This window comes from Plecotus auritus, assembly GCF_963455305.1.
Source record: "Plecotus auritus genome assembly, chromosome: 7".
Classification (NCBI taxonomy): domain Eukaryota; kingdom Metazoa; phylum Chordata; class Mammalia; order Chiroptera; family Vespertilionidae; genus Plecotus; species Plecotus auritus.
The window spans coordinates 11358084-11378322 of record NC_137774.1 but is presented as its reverse complement, the minus strand read 5'-3'; the positions used below and the strand labels follow the sequence as shown (position 1 = coordinate 11378322).

At 56.8% G+C, this 20239-nt stretch overlaps 3 protein-coding genes across 4 annotated transcripts; all 3 read left to right on the top strand.

Moving 5' to 3' along the window:
* The first annotated feature begins 243 nt into the window (after positions 1 to 243).
* HOXB7 (homeobox B7) lies at positions 244 to 3707 on the top strand. Its single transcript, XM_080679222.1, has 2 exons — positions 244 to 735; positions 2881 to 3707. Exons 1-2 carry the CDS (start codon positions 336 to 338, stop codon positions 3132 to 3134), a joined length of 654 nt encoding a protein of 217 aa, XP_080535348.1. The 5' UTR covers positions 244 to 335; the 3' UTR covers positions 3135 to 3707.
* A 7398-nt stretch (positions 3708 to 11105) lies between these two features.
* HOXB6 (homeobox B6) lies at positions 11106 to 14994 on the top strand. Of its 2 annotated transcripts, XR_013961074.1 has the most exons (3): positions 12260 to 13087; positions 14085 to 14405; positions 14502 to 14994. XR_013961074.1 is itself a non-coding variant. In XM_080677759.1 (2 exons), the coding sequence occupies exons 1-2, from the start codon at positions 12673 to 12675 to the stop codon at positions 14342 to 14344; spliced, it is 675 nt and encodes a 224-aa protein (XP_080533885.1). In that variant the 5' UTR covers positions 11106 to 12672; the 3' UTR covers positions 14345 to 14994. The 2 variants fall into 2 exon arrangements, 1 of the variants encoding a protein (XP_080533885.1); XM_080677759.1 differs by having other exon boundaries at positions 11106 to 13087; positions 14085 to 14994.
* A 1916-nt stretch (positions 14995 to 16910) lies between these two features.
* On the top strand, positions 16911 to 19492 carry HOXB5 (homeobox B5). The gene is made up of 2 exons (XM_080677757.1): positions 16911 to 17568; positions 18254 to 19492. The coding sequence occupies exons 1-2, from the start codon at positions 17007 to 17009 to the stop codon at positions 18499 to 18501; spliced, it is 810 nt and encodes a 269-aa protein (XP_080533883.1). The 5' UTR covers positions 16911 to 17006; the 3' UTR covers positions 18502 to 19492.
* The last annotated feature ends 747 nt before the right edge of the window (positions 19493 to 20239 follow it).

Genomic DNA, 20239 nt, shown 5'->3' with positions numbered 1-20239 from the left:
TCTCCCCGGACCTCGCCGGCAAGCGGCCTCCAGCCCACGGGGGTCGACAGCGGCCCTGAGCCCCCAGCCCCAACCCACAGAGCTTGTCTTCCCCATTCATTATTGATCATATTTTATAAATCCAACGCCACACAATTTTTTCCACATTACCGGAGCCGTGGGGAGGCGGCCCGGCCATTGGCGGAGGGGACGTCACGTGGGCGGGGTCACGTGGCCCGGAGAGGAAAAAGGGGGTCCTTTTTGGTGTAAATCTGGACTCTAATTCTGTAATATATCAAGGAATCTCGTAAAACCGACACTAAAACGTCCCTGCCTACAAATCATCCGGCCAAATTATGAGTTCATTGTATTATGCGAACGCTTTATTTTCTAAATATCCAGCCGCAAGTTCGGTTTTCGCCACCGGAGCCTTCCCCGAACAAACTTCTTGTGCGTTTGCTTCCAATCCCCAGCGCCCGGGCTATGGAGCGGGGTCGAGCGCCTCCTTTGCCGCCTCGATGCAGGGCTTGTACCCCGGCGGGGGGGGCATGGCGGGCCAGAGTGCAGCCGGCGTCTACGCGGCCGGCTACGGGCTCGAGCCGGGTTCCTTCAACATGCACTGCGCACCCTTTGAGCAGAACCTCTCCGGGGTGTGTCCCGGCGAACCCGCCAAGGCGGCGGGCGCCAAGGAGCAGAGGGACTCGGACTTGGCGGCAGAGAGTAACTTCCGGATCTACCCCTGGATGCGAAGCTCAGGTAACGCCACGCACCGAGCCATCCCGAGCCGCAGTGGCCTGGGCACCTTCCCCGGAAGGCGCCCCCTTCCCGGCCAAGTGCCCCTTTCCGCGTCCACAGTGCTCCCCCGGCTGGAGGTGGGCCCTGGGGACGCGGCACCCCCTTGGCCGCGACCCGGCGCGCCGCCTCCACCCCTTTTTTGCTTGGTGCTCTCAGGCTCGCTCTGCTTCCCGGCGGCTCTCTCTCCGCCAACAGCACAGCGCTCGGATCCCCCAGCTCGCCCCCCACCCTTCCTCTCAGCCTTTTAGCTTTAAATATTTATCAGCCGCGCCCGCAAAGGCCGGAGAAGAGGCCGTTTGTCTTGCGGAGGAAGGCGAGGGTTTGCAGAGAATAGCCATTAGGGTTCTCCCCCCCTCCCCGCCCCCTTTCCCCCGCTGGGGATCTCAGCTCTGGGTGTGTCCCCCAGTCTCAGCTTGGATAAGGTCTAAGGGAGGGGGCTGCAGCGATGAGCAAGTCTCCCCTCCCCCTTCCTTCCCAGCCAACCCTGCTCCCCCATTATTCCCTTCTGGACAATTAGAGGTGGGCTCTAGAGGCCTGGCGGGAGGAAGGGGTATGAGAGATTAGGATCCGGCCTGGGACACAGAGCCAGAGAGGCAGGTGGAGAGAGGGGGCAGGCTGAGGCCAAGAGAGATGAGGCTCCTGACCCCCCAGTGAACTTGGGAAGGGGGAGGCAGGAGAGAGAGAGAAAGGGGCAGAGGCCTCATGGGAGTAAAACGGGCTTATTCAGGTGCCCTTCCTAGGGCTCCCAAGCCCCCCTGGAGAACTGGCCAACAAGTCTGCAGGTATTATTCCAGAAGGGTGCCTGTCCTCTTGGGGGAGGCACCAGGACTTTACAGAGCCAAATCGAGAGTTAGAAAGTACAGGCCACTAAGCGTCCAGGTGCTCCATGGAGTTCCCTGACAAGCCTTTTCCAGACATTCTTCCTAGTGCTGCCCTGGACTCAGCGGTCAACCCCAAGGTCCAGAAGGCCCAACACTTGTGGTCAGATGCTCCCAATCCAGCCAGGGTTGAGGGCCAGGAGAAGACCAGCTCCTACCCCATCAGTATTGGTGGTCACGCTCCCCATTACCTGCTCCATCATTCAACTGCCTTTCCAGTTGATTTATCAAAGTCCCAATTTTTCTGCTCGTAAACATTTCAGCTGGGCTTTTATCTGACTTGAAATTAGGGCCCCTCGTCTCTCCTCCCACCAGCTTCTTCCCTGGAGGGCTGGCACCAGCACCTCCCCCAGTTTCAACCTCCCCCAAGCCTCCTCAGGGTTTGGGGCCTAACCTGGGATGCTCTCCTCTGCCCCTCAGCCCCCATCATCCAAATACTTTATGTTCTTCTACCCCCAACCCAGGCTGCTGTCTGTACTCTCCCCCTGTGCTTTCCTGAAGGCCCCAGGATTGCTTTGGAGAGCTAGGCTGTCCGGCAGGTGAGCAGGCAGGACAGCCTGTCCCTGTAAGAGCCTCTGCCACTCACTGGAAAACAGTCATCAGAGGGCAGCTGCTCTCAGACTAACTCCATGCTCCAAGGAAATCTGTAAATTCTTACCAACTCCTCATGCCACAAGGCGGGGGGTGGGTGGAGGGGGGTAGGGAAGGAGGGGAAGGACTGGACATATGAGGGTTCTTTGTCTCCTGTTCTTTTTGGGAAAAGCACTCAGGCCAGGCCTAGGGCTTTCTATCAGGGTCACTCACATGGTTTCCATTGCCCCCTACCCCAAAGACCATCAGAGCCAGCGTCCAAGGGCTTGAGGCCCCTAGTCCTGAGGGTGGTGGAAAGATTAAGGTCCCTTCATCCCACATACACCCCTTAGGCGCTGGGCCTTTAACAGGCCCCAGTTTAGACGTTGGGTTCAGAAGCCCCGGGCTGGAAGATTTCTTAGCTGGAAAATGGGAATATTTGCCTGCAAAGGCCTGTAGAAATGTCTGCACACGGAGGAAGAGGGTGGGCATAGGCTGGGGGATGGAAAGCGAAAATTTGGTTTAATGGGAAAATGGGCTCTTCCAACCACTGACTCCAAATCACACACAAGATCTAAGAGGGAGATGGGCATTCTCCTGACTTCCCCCCCCCCCCCCCCCCCGCACGCACTGATTTTTCTCTAAACACTGTGCGCAGGGGCCGACCGCAAGCGAGGCCGCCAGACCTACACCCGCTACCAGACCCTGGAGCTGGAGAAGGAGTTTCACTACAATCGCTACCTGACTCGGCGGAGGCGCATCGAGATCGCGCACGCGCTCTGTCTCACGGAAAGACAGATCAAGATCTGGTTCCAGAACCGCCGCATGAAGTGGAAAAAGGAGAACAAGACCGCGGGCCCCGGAGCCACTGAGCAGGACAAGGCTGAGGCTGAGGAGGACGAGGAAGAGTGAGGGATGGAGAACGGGTAGAGGAAGAGAGAGATGAGGAAGGGAGAGAGGGAGAAGCCCAGCTTTGGGAACTGAACCAGGAAACTCAGATCAAATAGGGGAGGAAACCCTATTTCAATGGAAAACAGTTAAAAAAAATTTTTAAGGAGAGAAGGTGAAATTTTGGTTTCTTAACACTGAAAACAAAAAACTACCTATAGAAAAGTCCGCCGGGTCTGTTTTGTACAGTATGGGAAGGACGTCATCTACCTGTTCTACAGCTTTCTGGAATTTGCCTCCCCTTTTCTATGTCGCTATTGTAAGGTCTTTGTAAAATGTTGCTGTTTTGTAAGCCCCCTTCTTTGACGCTGTCTTTTGTGGTCTGTGGGTCTGGACTAACGTGTTGTTCTCCCGCCCTCATGAGCCCACCTTCCCAGTAGAGGCACTGACGGGGCCTTAGGGAGCCCCAAGGACCTACTGACTAGCTCCATTGTCCTCTGTGCACCTGCCCTGCCCCACGCTCCTTGCTCCCGCCAGCCCTGTGATCCTCTTTACAGTCGATGTGTATCTGAAGAATGGAGAAATAAAACACAATTTAAAAACAAACGGATGCTCTATTTTCTGTGTCTCCCTAAGGCAGGGAGGGGGTCGGGGTGAGCCATGCATCCCAGCACCCCTCTGCTGTAACGTCTGATGCTGGCCCATTTCTTTCTGTGCTGGGGTCTGCTCTTTTCCCTGGTGACTCAGCTCTGGGGGGCTGCCAGCTAGCGAACTCCAACATCATACACACATGCCCTTTACATTTTTTACACACGGTGACACACACAAATGCACACCATCCTATATTTATAGGCGGACATCACATATAAAGAAATATATATTGTCATATAAGGTCACAAAGAAACACTCATCTTTATATATTCACAAATGCACGTACAGGCATCCTCACATCCCAACTTCATGCCCAGATACATGCATTCATGTTCACACACACTCACAAGTAAACACAGATTCACACTCACTCCCAGACACATTTGTACATGCCAGTGTACATTCACACATTGGCTTATAAACACACAGATCCACATTTGCCACCCACCTCCCCTCAAGTAAACAGATCCCGGAGCCCACATGCTCAATCACCCACAATCACAAAACAAACCTAACTAAGCCCTCACAGTCCCACACACTTCCTCCTCCAGGCCTTCCCACCAGGCCGAGGGCTGGGCAGTGCCGCCAGGGCTCCAGCTGACTTGCAAAGTGCTGGGCCCCGAGCGCCCGACGGGCGGAAGGAAAGGGAAAATGACCACCCAGTTCCACTGCGATTCTTGGGATTCCTGGGCGGCGGCGTTGGGCTGAGGCCAGACCAGAAGCAGGAATCCGGGGAGGCCTCCAACGCCAGGCGCTGCCAGCTCACTCGGCAGATATTTTCTGCAAGATCTATTCGGCTATTTTATTTCCATCCATTGTAACTTCCATGGACTTTCATTTATATGTTCTAAATTAACACAGTGACCCAGATAAAACGTTAAAAAGGGGGCTGGGGGGCCGAGTGGAGAGAATGAGAGCCTGGGCAGCGCGAATTTACCGGCTGGTGTGGCCGCATCCCCGCGCCCCGAGCCTGCGGCGCCACCCGCCTCTTCGCCGCCGGCTTCTTCGGCGCCTTTCGGCTCGCTTTTGGCGCCGCCAGCAACCTGCAGTCTCCTCCGGAGCTCAGAGAAAGAGAGAGAAAAGAGAAACATTTGCGGGGAAGTTATTTCGTTTCCAGAATTGGGGCGCTAGTAGCTTAATTCAAAATATCGGAGGATTTTAGGGGGGGCTGAGAAACAGGAGGTGGATTGTGTTGTTCTTGGGGTTGCTTTTGCTCCAAAAACCTTACTCCCTAATTGAGGGACAAAGCCTCAGAGGCTGGCATCTCCGAAGCTAGACGTGCGGCACCGAGTTTTAGTATGTATTCGATGATAAAGCCTGGATTTTTATTTCAATGGAAAGAGCAGCAGTCGGCAGACTGAAGGAAGAGGATGGGAAGGGAAGGACGTTTTAAAATCTGTTTGATTGGAATTTGTAAGTAAAAGGCCCCCTAAACCTGCAATTCCCCCCATTAATGACCGCAGAATCCCCTGGAGAGCACATGGAGTTGTCACTGGGAACCTGGGCGTGTGGGCATTTGGGTGGGAGAGGCAGGGATCCCGCTTTAGCCTCCTCCAATTCGTGGGGTGCAAAGGCGAGAATCTGGTTGCTACGCGGCCGCCTAGCCCTCCATCAGGGCCACCTTTCCTCCCTGGGGGAAAACTAGGTCCCAGGGGATCTAGGGCCCCCACACCCACAATGCTGCAAGCCTCACAGATGGGGGTCCCGCCATTAATATAGCTAGGAATGAGGGGGGCGTTCAGAGAAGCAGAGGGGGGCACGGAAGCTTTCATTTTGCCTCGATGCAATTGGCAACTCAGAACACCAGCTGCTGCTCCCGACTAACCCCAAAATTGCCTCGGAACAGTCCCCGTGTGGAGTATTTGGGGTGAGTTTTTACTAGGAGAGGGGGCAGAGCTCCTGTGAGAATAGGGAGGTTCCAAAAAGAACCCCCTTCCCAGCTGGACCCTTGTGGCTTCTCGACCTGATTGCCTGCACCCCAAATATCACCCCTTCTTAGGGTGGGGTTTCCCCAAAAAAGCGAGAAGGAGAAGAAAAGAAGATGGCGACTGAGAAAAGGGTTGCTGGTGGAGCAGCCATGAAGAAATGCAATAAATTCCTTGTTGTTTTATGAAAATTTACAACTTTGTGATAGAAGTTTATGAGTGGTTGAATCCAGCGATTGGCCGGCGCCGGTCATGTGGCCGGGCGATCGTGAACATGAACTTTTTATCATTTCCCTGGTGGTTATAATGCAGCATTCTTTTGGACACCACACCTAGGTCGGAGCACTGTCGTCCTTCAGGGCTCCAGCCTCTTGATATTTTTATACTTCAGTATCAGTTCGATCAAGCAAAAGAGAGAGGGAGAGAGAGGACGAGAGAGGGGGAGAGGAAAGAAGAGAGAGAGGGGGGAAGGAAGGGTGGGAATTACACAAAAGAGAGAACCTAAAATAATTTTAATTCCTAAGTTAATTTCCTTGCTGATCTGGGATTTTAGTCATCATGGAGGGTAAATGGACAATCTGCCCAGGACTGCAGGCTGATACCATTTTTCAAAGCCAGAACTTACTCCATTTTCTATGCCAATATCAGAAAAACGAAACACCCTCTCTCCCAAGTCAGAGAAGGGGAAGCGACGGCTCTCAGGTTGGGACAATATTATCTGGAAGATGAAGAAGAAACCGAACGCTCTTTTTTCCCCCTCCTTCCTCCCCACCCCTTTCAATCGGAGGACAGAAACCTCAAGGTCTGCAAAGGTAAGGGAGATTCTACAATTCTCTTCTTGTTCTTTTGCCTCGATTTTGTAGGTGGGGCTTGGGTTTGTCTCCCCCCTCCCCTGTCCAAGATGGGGCTGAACCCCACCTCTGGGTGCTGCAGGGAGAAGCTTCCCAGGAAATTCGGCAGTAGAGAGAGGGGTGGCTGCTTCCTGGAGGAGGAACGAAGGCAGGGGAGATGGGAGGAGGAACCGAAAGGGGCCACAGAGGCGAGCTCTAAGTCGCCTTTTTAAGCTGGGAGGAGAAGCTCCAGCGAGGGGGCTGCGAAAGGGAGGATGGGGGTGTTTGGGCTTCAGGGCACTCGAAGAAGCCGGTTGCTACAGCCTCTGTGGGTTTGTGCCTCCACCCCCTCCCACCATCCCTCCCTCGTTCTGGCCTCCCCCCAATTGCCCCTATGCTGTTCTCTTGCCCGGTTCGGGTGTGGGCAGTTTCCCGGCAGCATTGGCACGAGGGGCGGTGGCGCTGAGGGACGTCCTGGTCTCTGGAGGGCCTGGAATCTCCGCAGAGGCCATGGAGGGCAAGGAGGCGGCTAAAGAGAGACAGAAAGAACAATTTACGGAGAAACACGCTCATTATCTCTCTTTGGAAACATTTCTGAAATTAAAGGGCTGCAAGTGGAGGCACCTAAATGGAGGTACTCCCCTCCCCCCAGCCGGCCTCAGCATGCCCAGGTCTCTGGCCACTCCCGAAGGAGGGAGCCTTGCTGTGCAGGGAGACAATTTTGTGGTTTTTAACGCGGTAGGTTACAATGTGTTGGTTTCTGTGCGACGCTGATGCTATATTACTTGTGTTTTGTTGGTTGGGGGGGTGTGAATTTCGGTGGAGGAGAAAATTGCCATTTGCATAACTGATGTTGAAACATTTCAAACTTTCCTGCATCTAAACCTGGTGATTGTGAAGAAGCTGTTCAGTGTGTTGTTGTTTAAGGCTTGTAAATAAAAACAACAAAAAGGAGAAGAAAATAAAAAAGAAAACCCACGTAGGGGGGCCTAATGGTGTCCCGGGCTAGAGAGCTGCCTGGCGCTGAGCTCACACAGCTAGTGCTGTCCCTGGGGCGCGAGGTTTCATTCCCCAGCCAGGCCTCCTGGGGGTGAAGGGGAAGCTTTGGGCTGGAGAGGGAGATTCCTAAAGTAGCTGGTGGGGGTGGAAGACGGTGCAAGTCTCTGGGTGTGGACTTAAAATAGAGTAAGAGAGCTTCTGAGGAAGCTGCACGCCAAGAGATAAGCGACTTTGGAGAGATTGATTCAGTTTGGTTTGCACGGTTAGGTGATTGCTTCTCTCTTCTTAAAGACCAGAGGCCGAGCGTTTAGCCTCAGGCCCCTGGTTGCCTACGGAGGTTGTGTACGGGGGATACCGGCCCCCTTGGTCCTGAGCTGAGAGAGAGGGACTCAGCCACTTGTGGCGAGGGAGGGGTCCCTGGAGGCCCAGGTATGGATGCCCTCCCAGCAGGCCGGGATTGGGTGTCTGGAGGGACCCCGCGCTGCGCATAGCCAGAGAAGTTCTCGGCTATCACCCACGGCACTTGGAGCCTATTCTCAAAAGGAAAATCCCCCAAACCCACCCAGACGAAAGGTCTTTTTCTCCTGTAGTCTCGGCGGGGTATAAATCATCCCTTAGTTTGCTGTGATCCAAATTATGCGGTTTGCTGCCATCTACCGTCCGTTCGGAGACATGCGGCTTCGGCGCCGCAAGCCCCGCGACGCTGCCTGTATCGCGCCCGACGCCTGGAGCCCGGTCTGGCGGGATTTGGCTTAGGTTTGGCGGGATTCGGGGACTTCGGGACCCAGATTGCCACTTCCCGTTGGATGCCGGTTCCCGCCCGCCCGAGTGTGGATTAGAGAACAAGTGTCCTGTCCCCGTCGCCCGCCCCATCCTGGCTCCGAACCTTGTGGCTGGCTGGGGAAGCGGCTTTTTCTCAGAATCTATTCTAGGGCATATTTAAAGGGACTGATACTGCCTTCCGCGGGCGGGGGGCCCTGAGCCGGAGAGCCCCCCATCCACCCACCGCGGGCGCTAGAGGGGATCCTCCGGGCCTCTCGGGAGATCCGAGGCCAAGGCTGTTCAAGGTTTATTTGGTTTTCTTTTTTGGCCAAGGGAGGGGCCAGCAGAGGAGGCGCCGGCCCGGCAGTTCCACTCGGTTGTCAAAAGACAACCGGGTCTGTGTTCTCCCGGTTGGCTGGTGGGTCTTGCCAGCTCCTTGGCTGGTGAATCGGTGATGAAGGAATTGAGCCTAATTTTCTGGAAACTGTCGGTGTCTGCAAGTGAGTGTGGGCCCCCTCCCTCATTCTCAATCGTTTCAAGCGAAATAATCGACAAAGATGCTTTGGGGGGGGTGGGGAAATTGGGAGTGGGAGTAAAGATCAATCATTGAGGAACCAAACCATTGTGATTTTCGTTCCTGCCGGACCCCTCACACCCGCTTTCCCAGAAGGGGTGGCGAGGGCGGGGGTCCGCGCCGCTGCCGCCTCGTTTGAATATTGGCCCCAGTCTCTCGGGTTACTGATTAGCTCGGGCTTTCAAGCCTCAGGAGGAAGCTCTGGCCATCCCTTTCAAGGTGCTGTGGCCCCGGCTCCTGGGCGGGGGCTCCAGGAAATTGCCTGCGGTGCCGGGCAGGCCGAGGTGTTACTAGGGTCTGGCCTGGAGCTGGAGGGGCTGCCGACCTGGAGGGGCCCGGCGGGGCTGAGGGCAAACGCCAGGGCTACCGCCCCCCCCCCCTGCGCCCTCGGCGCCTCGGGAGTCTGGGCCGCAGGGGCAGCCCCTTCAGGTTTTCCGCTGCGGGAGAGATTTTCCTGCGGCTGGAAGGCCCGGCCCAGTGCGGGAGGCCCCGAGGGAGCGCGCCCGCCGGTATGGGCCCCTCGGGGATTTTTCTTGTGGGCAATCCAAAGGTCAGGTAGGGAGGAGAAGGTGGCTGGTACAGAGGGCTGAAACACTTCAGGGCTCCTAGAGTGCTGGTGGACCTGGGGGTGGGGGGAGCGGGAACTGAGCAACGAAGCCCTCCCCACCCCCAGATCAGAGACAAGGTGGTTCATTTGCATATGAAAATGAGGTCCTTGCCCCGAGCTCTGGACCGGCCCATTTTAAGGCCCTGTTCCATCTAAACAGCAAAGGTTGGGAGCCATCGCATTGCTTCCTCTGGGAACATTTATGCTTCCCAAACCCAGAGAATCACAGAATTGGGTAGTTATGTTTCAATTTGCCACACCCTGGCCAGAGTTACAAGTGGGGTGGGGGAAGGTGCCCACAACCCAAAGAGCTGGGGCGGGGGTGCGCTTTGTAGCTGAGAGGAAAGGGGAAGCCTGGACAATGTCTCAATCCCCCCTCCCCTCCACACACATACAGGCGGATACCCCTCCCTGAGGTTGCTGGAACAGGAGAATTTCCCTCCTGAGCTGAACACAACTGAAGCATTTCCCTGGAAGCTGGAATGTGTGCGTCCACAGGGCTGCAGATTGGAAGCACAGAAAACTACAATTATAAACCCTGCCTGTGAGGTTTCTGTGCAATCCTTCTGTTGTGTACTCAAGACTTGGTACACATTTCTATCCACCTCTCCATACGCATGCTTCCTGGTTGAAGCAGGGAGAGCCCCCCCTCCCCTAGCCGGGCAGCCGGCTGTGCCCACTGCTGTGTATTTACATATTCCCCCTTGGAGACAGACAGATGGGACAGTGGACTGAACCACAGACAGATTCGTAGAGATCTGGCTCCAGAAACCAGGCGGCCTCTGGCCCAGCTCTGCCTGCCTGCTCTTTCTCCCAAACAAACGGATCAGAGGAATAAACGCTCATAAATACCTCTGGGTTTAGATAAGAGCGATGAGGCGCTATTTCCTTTCATGCTGTACTACAGGCGCCCAGGCCCTGCCTTTTCGGCTCCATCTCACGACAGGCAACCTGCAGAGGTGAGGTTAATTTGGGGCTGTGACTCAAAGGATAAGGGGGTTATTTTCCTGCTTCTATCACAGGGGAATCTTACTTTGTCCAGACTCCACAGGCAAGCCTACATCATCCAGTTCCAGGATAGGGACACAGTGGCCAGAGAGGGGACAGGGAGGGCTGAAACCCAAGGCCCAGCTTCAGTGGCAGGGAGGAGGGAGGTGCACACAGCCACTCTTCCACCTAGCTCCTCGCCCAAATGTTCCACGTGCCTCTGTGGGAATGGGCCCAATCACAGCTAGATTGGGACATTTATGGGCCTGATCACAGCTAGATTGGAAACATTTATGATGCTCCATCCTTAGAGGGCTTGAGTTTGTTTTTCTTAAATCTTGATAAAACGACTGCAGAGTCAGGCTAGGAAGGGATCACCACTTGGCCATGAAGGTGCAACCTGGATGTTGTCCTGAGTTCAGGAAGCCTTGTAGGCCATTTTGCAACCAAACAGGTCCCCACCCTGAGTCACCAACCTCAGCCCTCTACCGTTTTCCCTAGTGTCTTGTCCCATCTTTAGTGGGCAGAGCTGGCCCATAGAAAGGGGTCCAAAAAGCAAGGTAGAGAGGAGGCGAAGCCTGGCCCCTTCATCAGATTTTGTCCCACACCCTGGCCCGTTCCCAGCTCCAGGGCTGAAGGTGGCCGCCCTTTATATCCTCTATGTGAATATGAGAATTGTGAAAACTAATTGTGGCTGTCTTCCAGCCTGGCGTCAATGCTCATTTTCTTTAGACGAGAGAGCAAGAGACATACACTCTCACACACTCAAACTGGTACTGCAGCAAAGCTGGTGCTACAAAAATGAGATGGGGGGGTGGGGGGAGGGATTGTAGAGATGCTGAGAGAGACAGAGGGTGGTGAGCATCTGGAGAGGAGATGTGGGCTGATAGTTCTAAGCTGCCTGCTGAGACCCAAACACTCTTCCCTCCTTATAAAACTAAACCAAAATTAAGTCTTGGGAAAGAATTTTAAAAAGAACTGCCAGAGACTTGGAAAAGGTGTGAGGACCCCTGTCTTTCTTGGTGGTCTCTAATCGCCTCAAATACCAGGAGGGTTTGAGGACCCCAAATTAAAGGAGGACCAATTTCTTTCCTATACCCTCTTTCTGAGACAACCTTGATTCCTAAGAATCTGTAGCCCAGGATATTCTTATGTCTTTGTGGCGGCGGGGGCGGGGGGGCGGGTGAAGGTTGCAGGCAGGATAAGTAATCAGACAAACCTAGGCTGGGGGGGTGCCCCTCACACCTCCTCTCTTTATCCCTAAGCGGAGAGGGCTAGACCCTCTCCCCATTGCCCCTTCCTGTGCCAAGAGCAAGCGGTGCAAACTAGAACCAGGCATGATGTCTAGGGTAGCAGCCATAGTGGTCCAGGAGCCTCCTAACCTAGCCGCAGAGCCAGAGGAGAAGGTTGGGCTCAGACCCTCCTTCCATTTACCGAGGCGGGCTCTGGCCTGCCCCTCAGACCATGAGAGTTGTGGAGAAGCAGGAATAATCCCAGGCTTGGAAGAGACAGAGCAGATCTGAGAAACAAGGGGCGGGGGGCCTTCAAAACCTGGGAAGGAGATGGTTTCTTTTTCGCCTCTCTCTTTCTGAAAGGATGCTAGTTAGCGGAGAACTCTTCTCCCCTTCGACCCACACAAAAACCCTAGGAATAAACCGCCTCTGATGCTCTCCTGGCTAGGTTGAGATTTGAGATTCAGGGATGGCTGCCCACCCTTCCCTTGAGGGAATGGGGCTCAAGCAACGCAGGGGTTAACTTTTCTGAAAACACAATTAACTTTTTCCTATCCTGCGTGGGGAGGGAGGGATATATTTATTTAATCACTGGGGGATGAGGTGGTCTCAACCAAAGCTCCCTCCTCCCGCACAGACGTCTCTCTTGCACATCCTACGTAGATGGAACAGAACGCGTAGTGTTGTTGGGGGGGAGAGAGAGAGAAAGGAGAAGGAGAAGAAGGAGGAAAAAAAAAGGTTGATAGGTTTGTGCGCGGGTCCCTCGCGCGGGCTGCGCTCCTCCTGGGTGCTATTTGACAATTCCTGCCTCTGCCATTGGTCAGTGTTGGATCAGATGGTTGTATTTCCTTCTGGCCCTCACTGGCACCTCGCCATCCCCCCTCAGCTAAAACCCAATCTCAGATATACTACTAATAGGCGCGGCGCTCGGACTATAAAACACAACAAATCATAAACCCGGCGGAGCAGCAGCGGCCGCGCGCGCCTCCCTCCCAATGAGTTCCTATTTCGTGAACTCCACCTTCCCCGTCACTCTGGCCAGCGGGCAGGAGTCCTTCCTGGGCCAGCTGCCGCTCTACTCCTCCGGCTATGCGGACCCGCTGCGGCACTACCCCGCGCCCTACGGGCCCGGGCCCGGCCAGGACAAGGGCTTTGCTGCCTCCTCCTATTACCCGCCGGCGGGAGGCGGCTATGGCCGAGCGGCGCCCTGCGACTACGGCCCGGCACCGGCCTTCTACCGCGAGAAGGAGTCGGCCTGCGCGCTCTCCGGAGCGGACGAGCCGCCCCCCTTCCACCCCGAGCCGCGGAAGTCCGACTGCGCGCAGGACAAGAGCGTGTTTGGCGAACCCGAGGAGCAGAAGTGCTCCACGCCCGTCTATCCTTGGATGCAGCGGATGAATTCGTGCAACAGTGAGTGAGACTCCACCGTGGCCGTGATCCCTGCGGGCACCCACCGGGGAGACAGAACTAGTGAGCCCCCTTCCCCCCCATTCTCTCACTGGGTGCAGGCTGGGCATGTCAGTGAGGATCGAAGGGAAGTCTGGGCGCCTTTACAGGGTCCCCTGCTCTGCCATCTCACCCTCAGGAGTTAGAAAGTTTGCAAAGTCCCAGCCGCACTCTGAGCCAGGGAAGCGAGTGGGCTCTCTGGGGGCAAGGCCAATCCGGGGTTGCGGGTCAGGGGTCGCAGCCACGGGCTTGGCTTTCCCTTGGGCCCCAAGTCCTGGTCGGTCCCCCACCCCAAGACTGTTCCACTAAAAACCGAGTGCGTCACGGGAAGGGGGGCGGTGTGACGCTAGCAAGGGAGAGCGGAGTCTGTCCCGGACTGTTTCCCTGGGGGGTGGGGGGCTGGGGAAAGATGAGGCACCAGGAAAGGGGCGGTCGTCAGAGGAAGGGGGGAGAATAAGGGGATGCAAAAGAGTGGGAGCAGACGGAGGGGGTGAGTGGGAGAGGCAGGCGCCTGGGTCTCAGGGTGGATTATTTGTCGGCCTTAAGTCCCAAATTGATGTCCATTAGCGGGACAAGAAAGTGAGGAGCCGTTAATGCCCACTGTGGATCGATCCACGTCATTACGGATTAAGGGCTGGAATCTATCACCGGGGGTGGGGGAGCCAGATGTAGGAAAAGAAACGACGCAGCTAGGAAGAGACACACCTGGGCGCCGCTTCTCCAGCCCCTCCCCCTCGGCTCAGGTGGGATTTTTAAACTGCTCCTCCCATCCCCCCACGGAAAGGCTGGAAGGGAGGCGCAGGCCCAGGAGGCCCGGAGGGAATCTGGAGGGGGCGCTGCAGGGACCCGGAGAGTGAAGGGCATCCCGGGACAGGCTGGAGTCCATGTGTGAGGGTCGAGTGGGAAAGGGGGCTCTGGCCCCGGTGACCCCAGGCCTCAGCATCTCCTCTCTGCCTCACAGGTTCCTCCTTTGGGCCCAGCGGCCGGCGCGGCCGCCAGACCTACACGCGCTACCAGACCCTGGAGCTGGAGAAGGAGTTTCACTACAATCGCTACCTGACGCGGCGGCGGCGCATCGAGATCGCGCACGCCCTGTGCCTGACCGAGCGGCAGATCAAGATCTGGTTCCAGAACCGGCGCATGAAGTGGAAAAAGGAGAGCAAACTGCTCAGTGCGTCTCAGCTCAGTGCGGAGGAGGAGGAAGAAAAACCAGCGGAGTGAAGGCGCTGGAAAGGCTGGGGGGCGAAGGCAGAGGCCTGTGGGCAGCCGAGGGCATTGGAGAGCTGGAGAAGGCTCTGCGGGCGGGGGAGCCGGGGGACCCGCTCTCCAGCACGAGTCGGGCGGGGCCCAGGGCTCCCCGGGTCGCCCCCGCCCGCAGAGCTCTCGCGGGTGCGGGAAGGCTGTGCAGCCTGAGCCCACCCGGCACCCCTCGCGCCCCCTCTCTCCCCGAGGCACCCGCCTCAGCCTGCCCAGGCTCCCTCCCCCCGCCCCGTGAGAACTGAGGACCGGACTCACTCGATGTTTCCTGGAAGCAGAGCAAAACACGCTTGTCCGTGTCGCATCTCATTTCGTCCCCGTCCCCCGTGCACGGTTCAATGGTAGCTTCGCAGCCCTCCCAGCGGGGGCCTCGAAGACTCCCTGACCCCAGACCTCTGGCCCATTCCCTCCCCGAAGCCACTGGAAGGAGCACATACTACCTAGAAGTGAGAAGAGGAGCCTGAGAAGAAAACAAAGTTCTATTTTATTAATTTTCTATGTGTTGTGTTTGTAGTCTTGTCTTAGCTCTGGACTGAAATACTTCCGTAATAATATTAATATTATTATTAATGATGATGATGATGATGATGATAATAATAATAAAGACATAAAAACTCGCCGCTTGGTCACCTCTGCTCTTCCCGGCCACGCCCCTACCCCCGCGGCTACCCCGCGGTCCCTGGGCCGGAAACGCCGCGGCTCGGGCTGGAGCGCCGTGGGCCCCGGGCCCGGCTGGACTCGGAAGTTACAGTTGAGATAAAGGCTGGCGCCGGCCCTCTCAGCCCCCAGCGCTCCGAACCCCCTCTCTCGGTGCGCACTTGGGGGACCCAGAAGGGCCGGTTCCCTCGTGTTCTGTAGCATCCCCTCGCTTGCCTGTGGCAGGAGGGACGCCACCCAGGCCCCCTGGCCCGGGCTCCTGTAGAGACTGAGCCAGGAGGGTCTCTCGCGCCTGAGCAGCGCTTTTTGGTCCTCCGGGGCCGTGGCCTTTGGCCTGCCCACATGGCCTGATCTCTGCTGGCCTTGGCCCTGGGCTCTTGGCTTGTGGCTCCGGAGACCGCATCAGGGTCGTGCGGTGTCTCTCCCCCCGCAGCTGAAAGCTCCAGGCGCCCTTTCCTGCCTTAAGTAGGAGTTCAGGGACAAGTAGGGGAATGCGAAGCCACGGGCAGGCCAGGCGCCGGCGGAAGGCCACGACTCTCTCCTCCTTGGGAAACCTGAGCAAGCAGGAGGCCAGGTTGGGGGCAGTCTGGTCTCATTCAATCTACCCAAAACGACCCACTCTCTCTTACCCCCACCCGCGCCCAGGCGGCAAGCTGTGGACGCTGTGTTCCTTTCTTCCTCCTCCCTCTCCCTCCCTTTTTTATTTTTAAAGAAAATAGCCTATCGGTGGAAAGGGCCCAGCTGCGGCTGTCTCTGGCCGCCCAGCGTGCTCAGCAAGGCGCCGCTGGTCCCTGGAACCCCTTCCCGGGGAAGGCGTGGGCCGCGGGGCACATTCAGAAAGGACCCAGACGCGAGCGAGGGGCCTCCAAATGCAATAGCAGGCATCCGGTGCGGAGGTGAAAGGCTCCTGCCTTGGTCCCCAACTCCGAAAACCTCCTTTCCACCCAGACCCCAGACGCCCGGTGCCGTCACCGGCTCCGTTTCTCCCTACAACTAGGCCATTTGCCTCAGCCAGGCTCCTCCTGGGGACCCTGTCCGGCTCTGCCATCCCCCAGGCTGGGCTGAGGGTGGGAAGGAGGTCGAGAAGAGGATGGATTCCCAACTTCTAAGGGACGCGGGAGAAGCGAAAGTTTTTCCTTCCAGCACTCGGCCCGGCCCTGCCTGCTCGGCCTGAGCGCTGTGGCCGGGCCACTGCAGCCCCGTAGGAAGCAGACCAGGCCGGGCTGGCGTGTGAGGGTGTGGGTCTTTCGTGTCAATAATTGTCTTTCACACCGATCTTCCAACCCTCTCTCCTATTTCCGCGCCCTACTCGGAGACTTGCAAAAAACCAGAGAGTAAGGGAAAAGCAACTCAATGTCTGATCATCTCCTCCAGAGTTAAAATAATAATGACAGAGCGAAGAACACACATAGAGAGAAATAGCCACACTCCCAAGAAAGTGAGTAAAGACTCAAAAGGGTCCCTCCTCTCAAAGACCCAACCCTGTGGGTGACCCTAGGCCGGGTTTCTTTCTCGCTTGGCGTTCGCGGGGAGCCAGCAGGGAGGCAGCCAGCCTACGCCGCCATGGCGGTCTGCGGCCGGCGCTCCCGCCGATTGCCGGGAGGTGGCGCGCTCTGCTCAGAGGCCGCTGCCAACCTTCTCCCTGCTTCTCCCCCTTCTCCTTGTTTCCCCCTCTCTCGGAGGCTCGCATTGAATCGGCCCTAACGATTCTCGGATCGTCATTATTTGTAACCATAGAGCATGAATTACCTCTTGAGGTCATCAGTGAGAATTTACGACTGGTCAACAAAAGCACGTGATTCCCTAACGCCCCCCCATCCCCCTTCCAACCCCCCCCCCCCATATTTGGCCGCATACATAGCAAAACGAAGTACAGTGCATCGCTATAATTCATTAATACATCATAAATCGTGAAGCACAGGGTTATAACGACCACGATCCACAAATCAAGCCCTCCAAAATCACCCAAATGAGCTCGTACTTTGTAAACTCCTTCTCGGGGCGCTATCCAAATGGCCCGGACTATCAGTTGCTAAATTATGGCAGTGGCAGCTCTCTGAGCGGCTCTTACAGGGATCCCGCTGCCATGCATACCGGCTCTTACGGCTACAATTACAATGGGATGGACCTCAGCGTCAACCGCTCCTCGGCCTCCTCCAGCCACTTTGGGGCGGTGGGCGAGGGCTCGCGCGCCTTCCCCACGCCCGCCCAGGAGCCCCGCTTCAGGCCAGCGGCGTCGAGCTGCTCCCTGTCCTCGCCTGAGTCCCTGCCCTGCACCAACGGCGACAGCCACGGCGCCAAGCCCTCTGCCTCGTCCCCCTCCGACCAGGCGACCCCGGCCAGCTCCAGCGCCAATTTCACCGAAATAGACGAGGCCAGCGCGTCCTCGGAGCCAGAGGAAGCGGCGAGCCAGCTAAACAGCCCGAGCCTAGCCCGGGCGCAGCCAGAGCCCATGGCCACCTCCACAGCCGCGCCCGAGGGGCAGACTCCGCAGATATTTCCCTGGATGAGGAAGCTTCACATCAGCCATGGTAATTCTGGCTCTCTCCTCTTTTTTTGTCTTCTCGGCGTTCCTTCTCTGCGTTTGGGGTTGGGGGGGGGGGGGAGGCGAGGAGAGGTTGGCTTTCCTCAAATATAGATTTATTTTTTTTCAGGGGGGGCAGAAGTCTCTAAGAGAGTTCTCACAGCTCCGGGGACAGAGCCAAAGAAGGTGTTTAGCTGGGGGGGTTGGGGAGGAGTATTTGCAATAATTTGTTCCCAGGCTCGGCTTGGGTTTTATTCGCCCAGCTGTACTAGCTTTGGGATGAAGGATGGGGTTTCTGGAAGGTGGGGAAGGGTCCTGCTTGCTACCGAAATGTTGAGGCTGCCACTGGCAGAGGAGGGGCGAGTAGTCCAGGAGCTTTTCCAGGGCAAAAGTGCAGCCGCTCTCCTCCCTCCCGGGGCCAGCGGGCCGCCTGAGCCCAGCCAAGGGTGAGGCGCAGGGAGGGAGCCAGAGACAAAGCCGGGCGCTTCGCTGCCCGCGGAAGTGGGGGCTGCAGGAGAAGAGGGTGCAGAAAGCGAGCTTGGATTCGGGGCCTCTGGAGTGGGGAGGATTGGAGCTGCAGTGAGCTGGTGGCCGGGGACGCCTGGGTCCTGCTCCACGCCCCCCTCCCACCCAGGGCCCCCCTCCCTTAACTGGAGTAACGTGGCCTCGCGGCTCTCCTCTGTCTGCTCCAGATATGACCGGGCCTGACGGCAAGAGGGCCCGGACCGCCTACACCCGCTACCAGACCCTGGAGCTGGAGAAGGAGTTCCACTTCAACCGCTACCTGACCCGGCGGCGGCGCATCGAGATCGCCCACGCGCTCTGCCTGTCCGAACGCCAGATCAAGATCTGGTTCCAGAACCGCCGCATGAAGTGGAAGAAAGATAACAAACTGAAAAGTATGAGCCTGGCCACAGCCGGCAGCGCCTTCCAGCCCTGAGTCCTCTGGGAGCAGCCCTGGGCGGCCCGAGAGCCCTGGCCGTCCCCAGCCCCGGCCCCTCCGAGCCTCCCCGCGCTGCCGCCGCCGCCCGCTGGGGACTGGATCCCATGCGCCTGCCTCGCCCCAGCCTCGTGTTACCATTTTTCGTTTGGTCTTAGATCTTCCTGTGGCTCCCTCTCTCCTGGACTGATGGATCTTGTTATTATTGTTAATAATAATAATGATAATGATAATTATTATTTCCCCTCCATGCTCCTTGCTCTCCTCCGCGCCCCCCAAATCCACCAGTGTTTCTGAATGTTCGTGTCTGTGGTTGCAGTCCTTCCCCCAGGAAGAAAAGAAACTCGCATGTGTAATGTGAACTTTCCCCTCCCCATCTTGTTCTTCTAACTTATTTATAAAAGGATGATGGCTGTATTTTGAGTTTCAGCTTGAAACTTCTCTAAGGGGCAGCAGTGGAGGTTGGGGTGGTTCCGCAGTGCCGGGCCCAGCTGAGCTGGCCTCGGAGATGGAGTCCATGACTGTGTTTCTTTCCGCCCTCCTCTTCCTCCTCCCTCTCCACTCCCCAGGCCCAAGTCGCTTGGTGGCTTGGTCCTGGGGTGGGACGGGGCCAGGGAGGACCAAAGCGGTGATGTTGAGAAGAGGGAAGGTATATAGTGAGATCTGAGTTCCTGCCGCCTGGGTAGGCCCCACAGGCCTGATCTGGGAGTGTACGGAAACAAAAAGAATCCTCAGTGTAAAATGTCTTGTGTATTCCTCTGTGAATCCATGGGTCTGGTGTAGAGAGGCCCAAAGCTTGTAAATATGGGGATACTCTGGGTAGACCCATCTCCTTCCCCCCTATCCATTTTGCTTCCAAGACTATTTGTAGTGAGCGAGTGGATGCTGTGCTCCGTGTGAAATCTGTCTTTGCCGGGCCTGTCTCAGTGATTCGCTTTTGGTATTTGTTTGTAGCTTTCCTTAACGTCAAATAAATGTTTCCCCTACTCCACTGCCCTTCCACTTGTCTTTTCTCTGAGGGGCCTGCCTCTCCCATCACTGGGCACACCCTAGACCATTCTTGATAGGTCTGGGGAGCAGGGAACGGAAAACAGGGTGCTCGCCAGCAGCCCCTCTCGAGTACCTAAGCCCCTGGCTTGCTCAGCAGTGCTTGGGCCAGAGGACAGGCCTGCACACCTGGGGACTGAGGCCCAGAAACCCCACCTGGGGCTGGGGCGAGGAAAAGCTGAGCTGGACTTCACGCTGGCCTTCCACCACTGGTCAGAAAAGCCCCTGGAAACCTCTTCAGGGAATGTAATTGGGGCCTAAGTTCTGAGCAGGAGGCTCCTGGCCAGTTGGGAGTGGTACTGGGGTACCCAGCTCCCCTGTCCCCTGCTCCAAATCCCAATTCAGTTCTGCCACCCACTAAGGCAAAAAAAAAAAAAAAAAAAAATCTGCTGGATTTCAAAGGTTTCCCTCACCCTCAATCTTCTCTGCACTTATCAAGGGCTCTCTCTCTCTCTCCAGGAGCCTAACTGACCTTTCCTCTTGATTAGGAGTTGGGGGGTCCCTCCTGGAAGACCCCTGGTTCCCCCTCCAGTCAGACTGGCCCAGGGCCAGGGCCCAGTCCTCCTCCATCCAAGTCAGCCTCCACCCTGAGCGCAAGAGTCAAGTCTGAACACTTACCCGCACATCCCTTCCAGCTTGGCCCAACTTCTTACTGGACTTGTGGGGGAGGGGAAGCTGGTGAGGAGGCAGC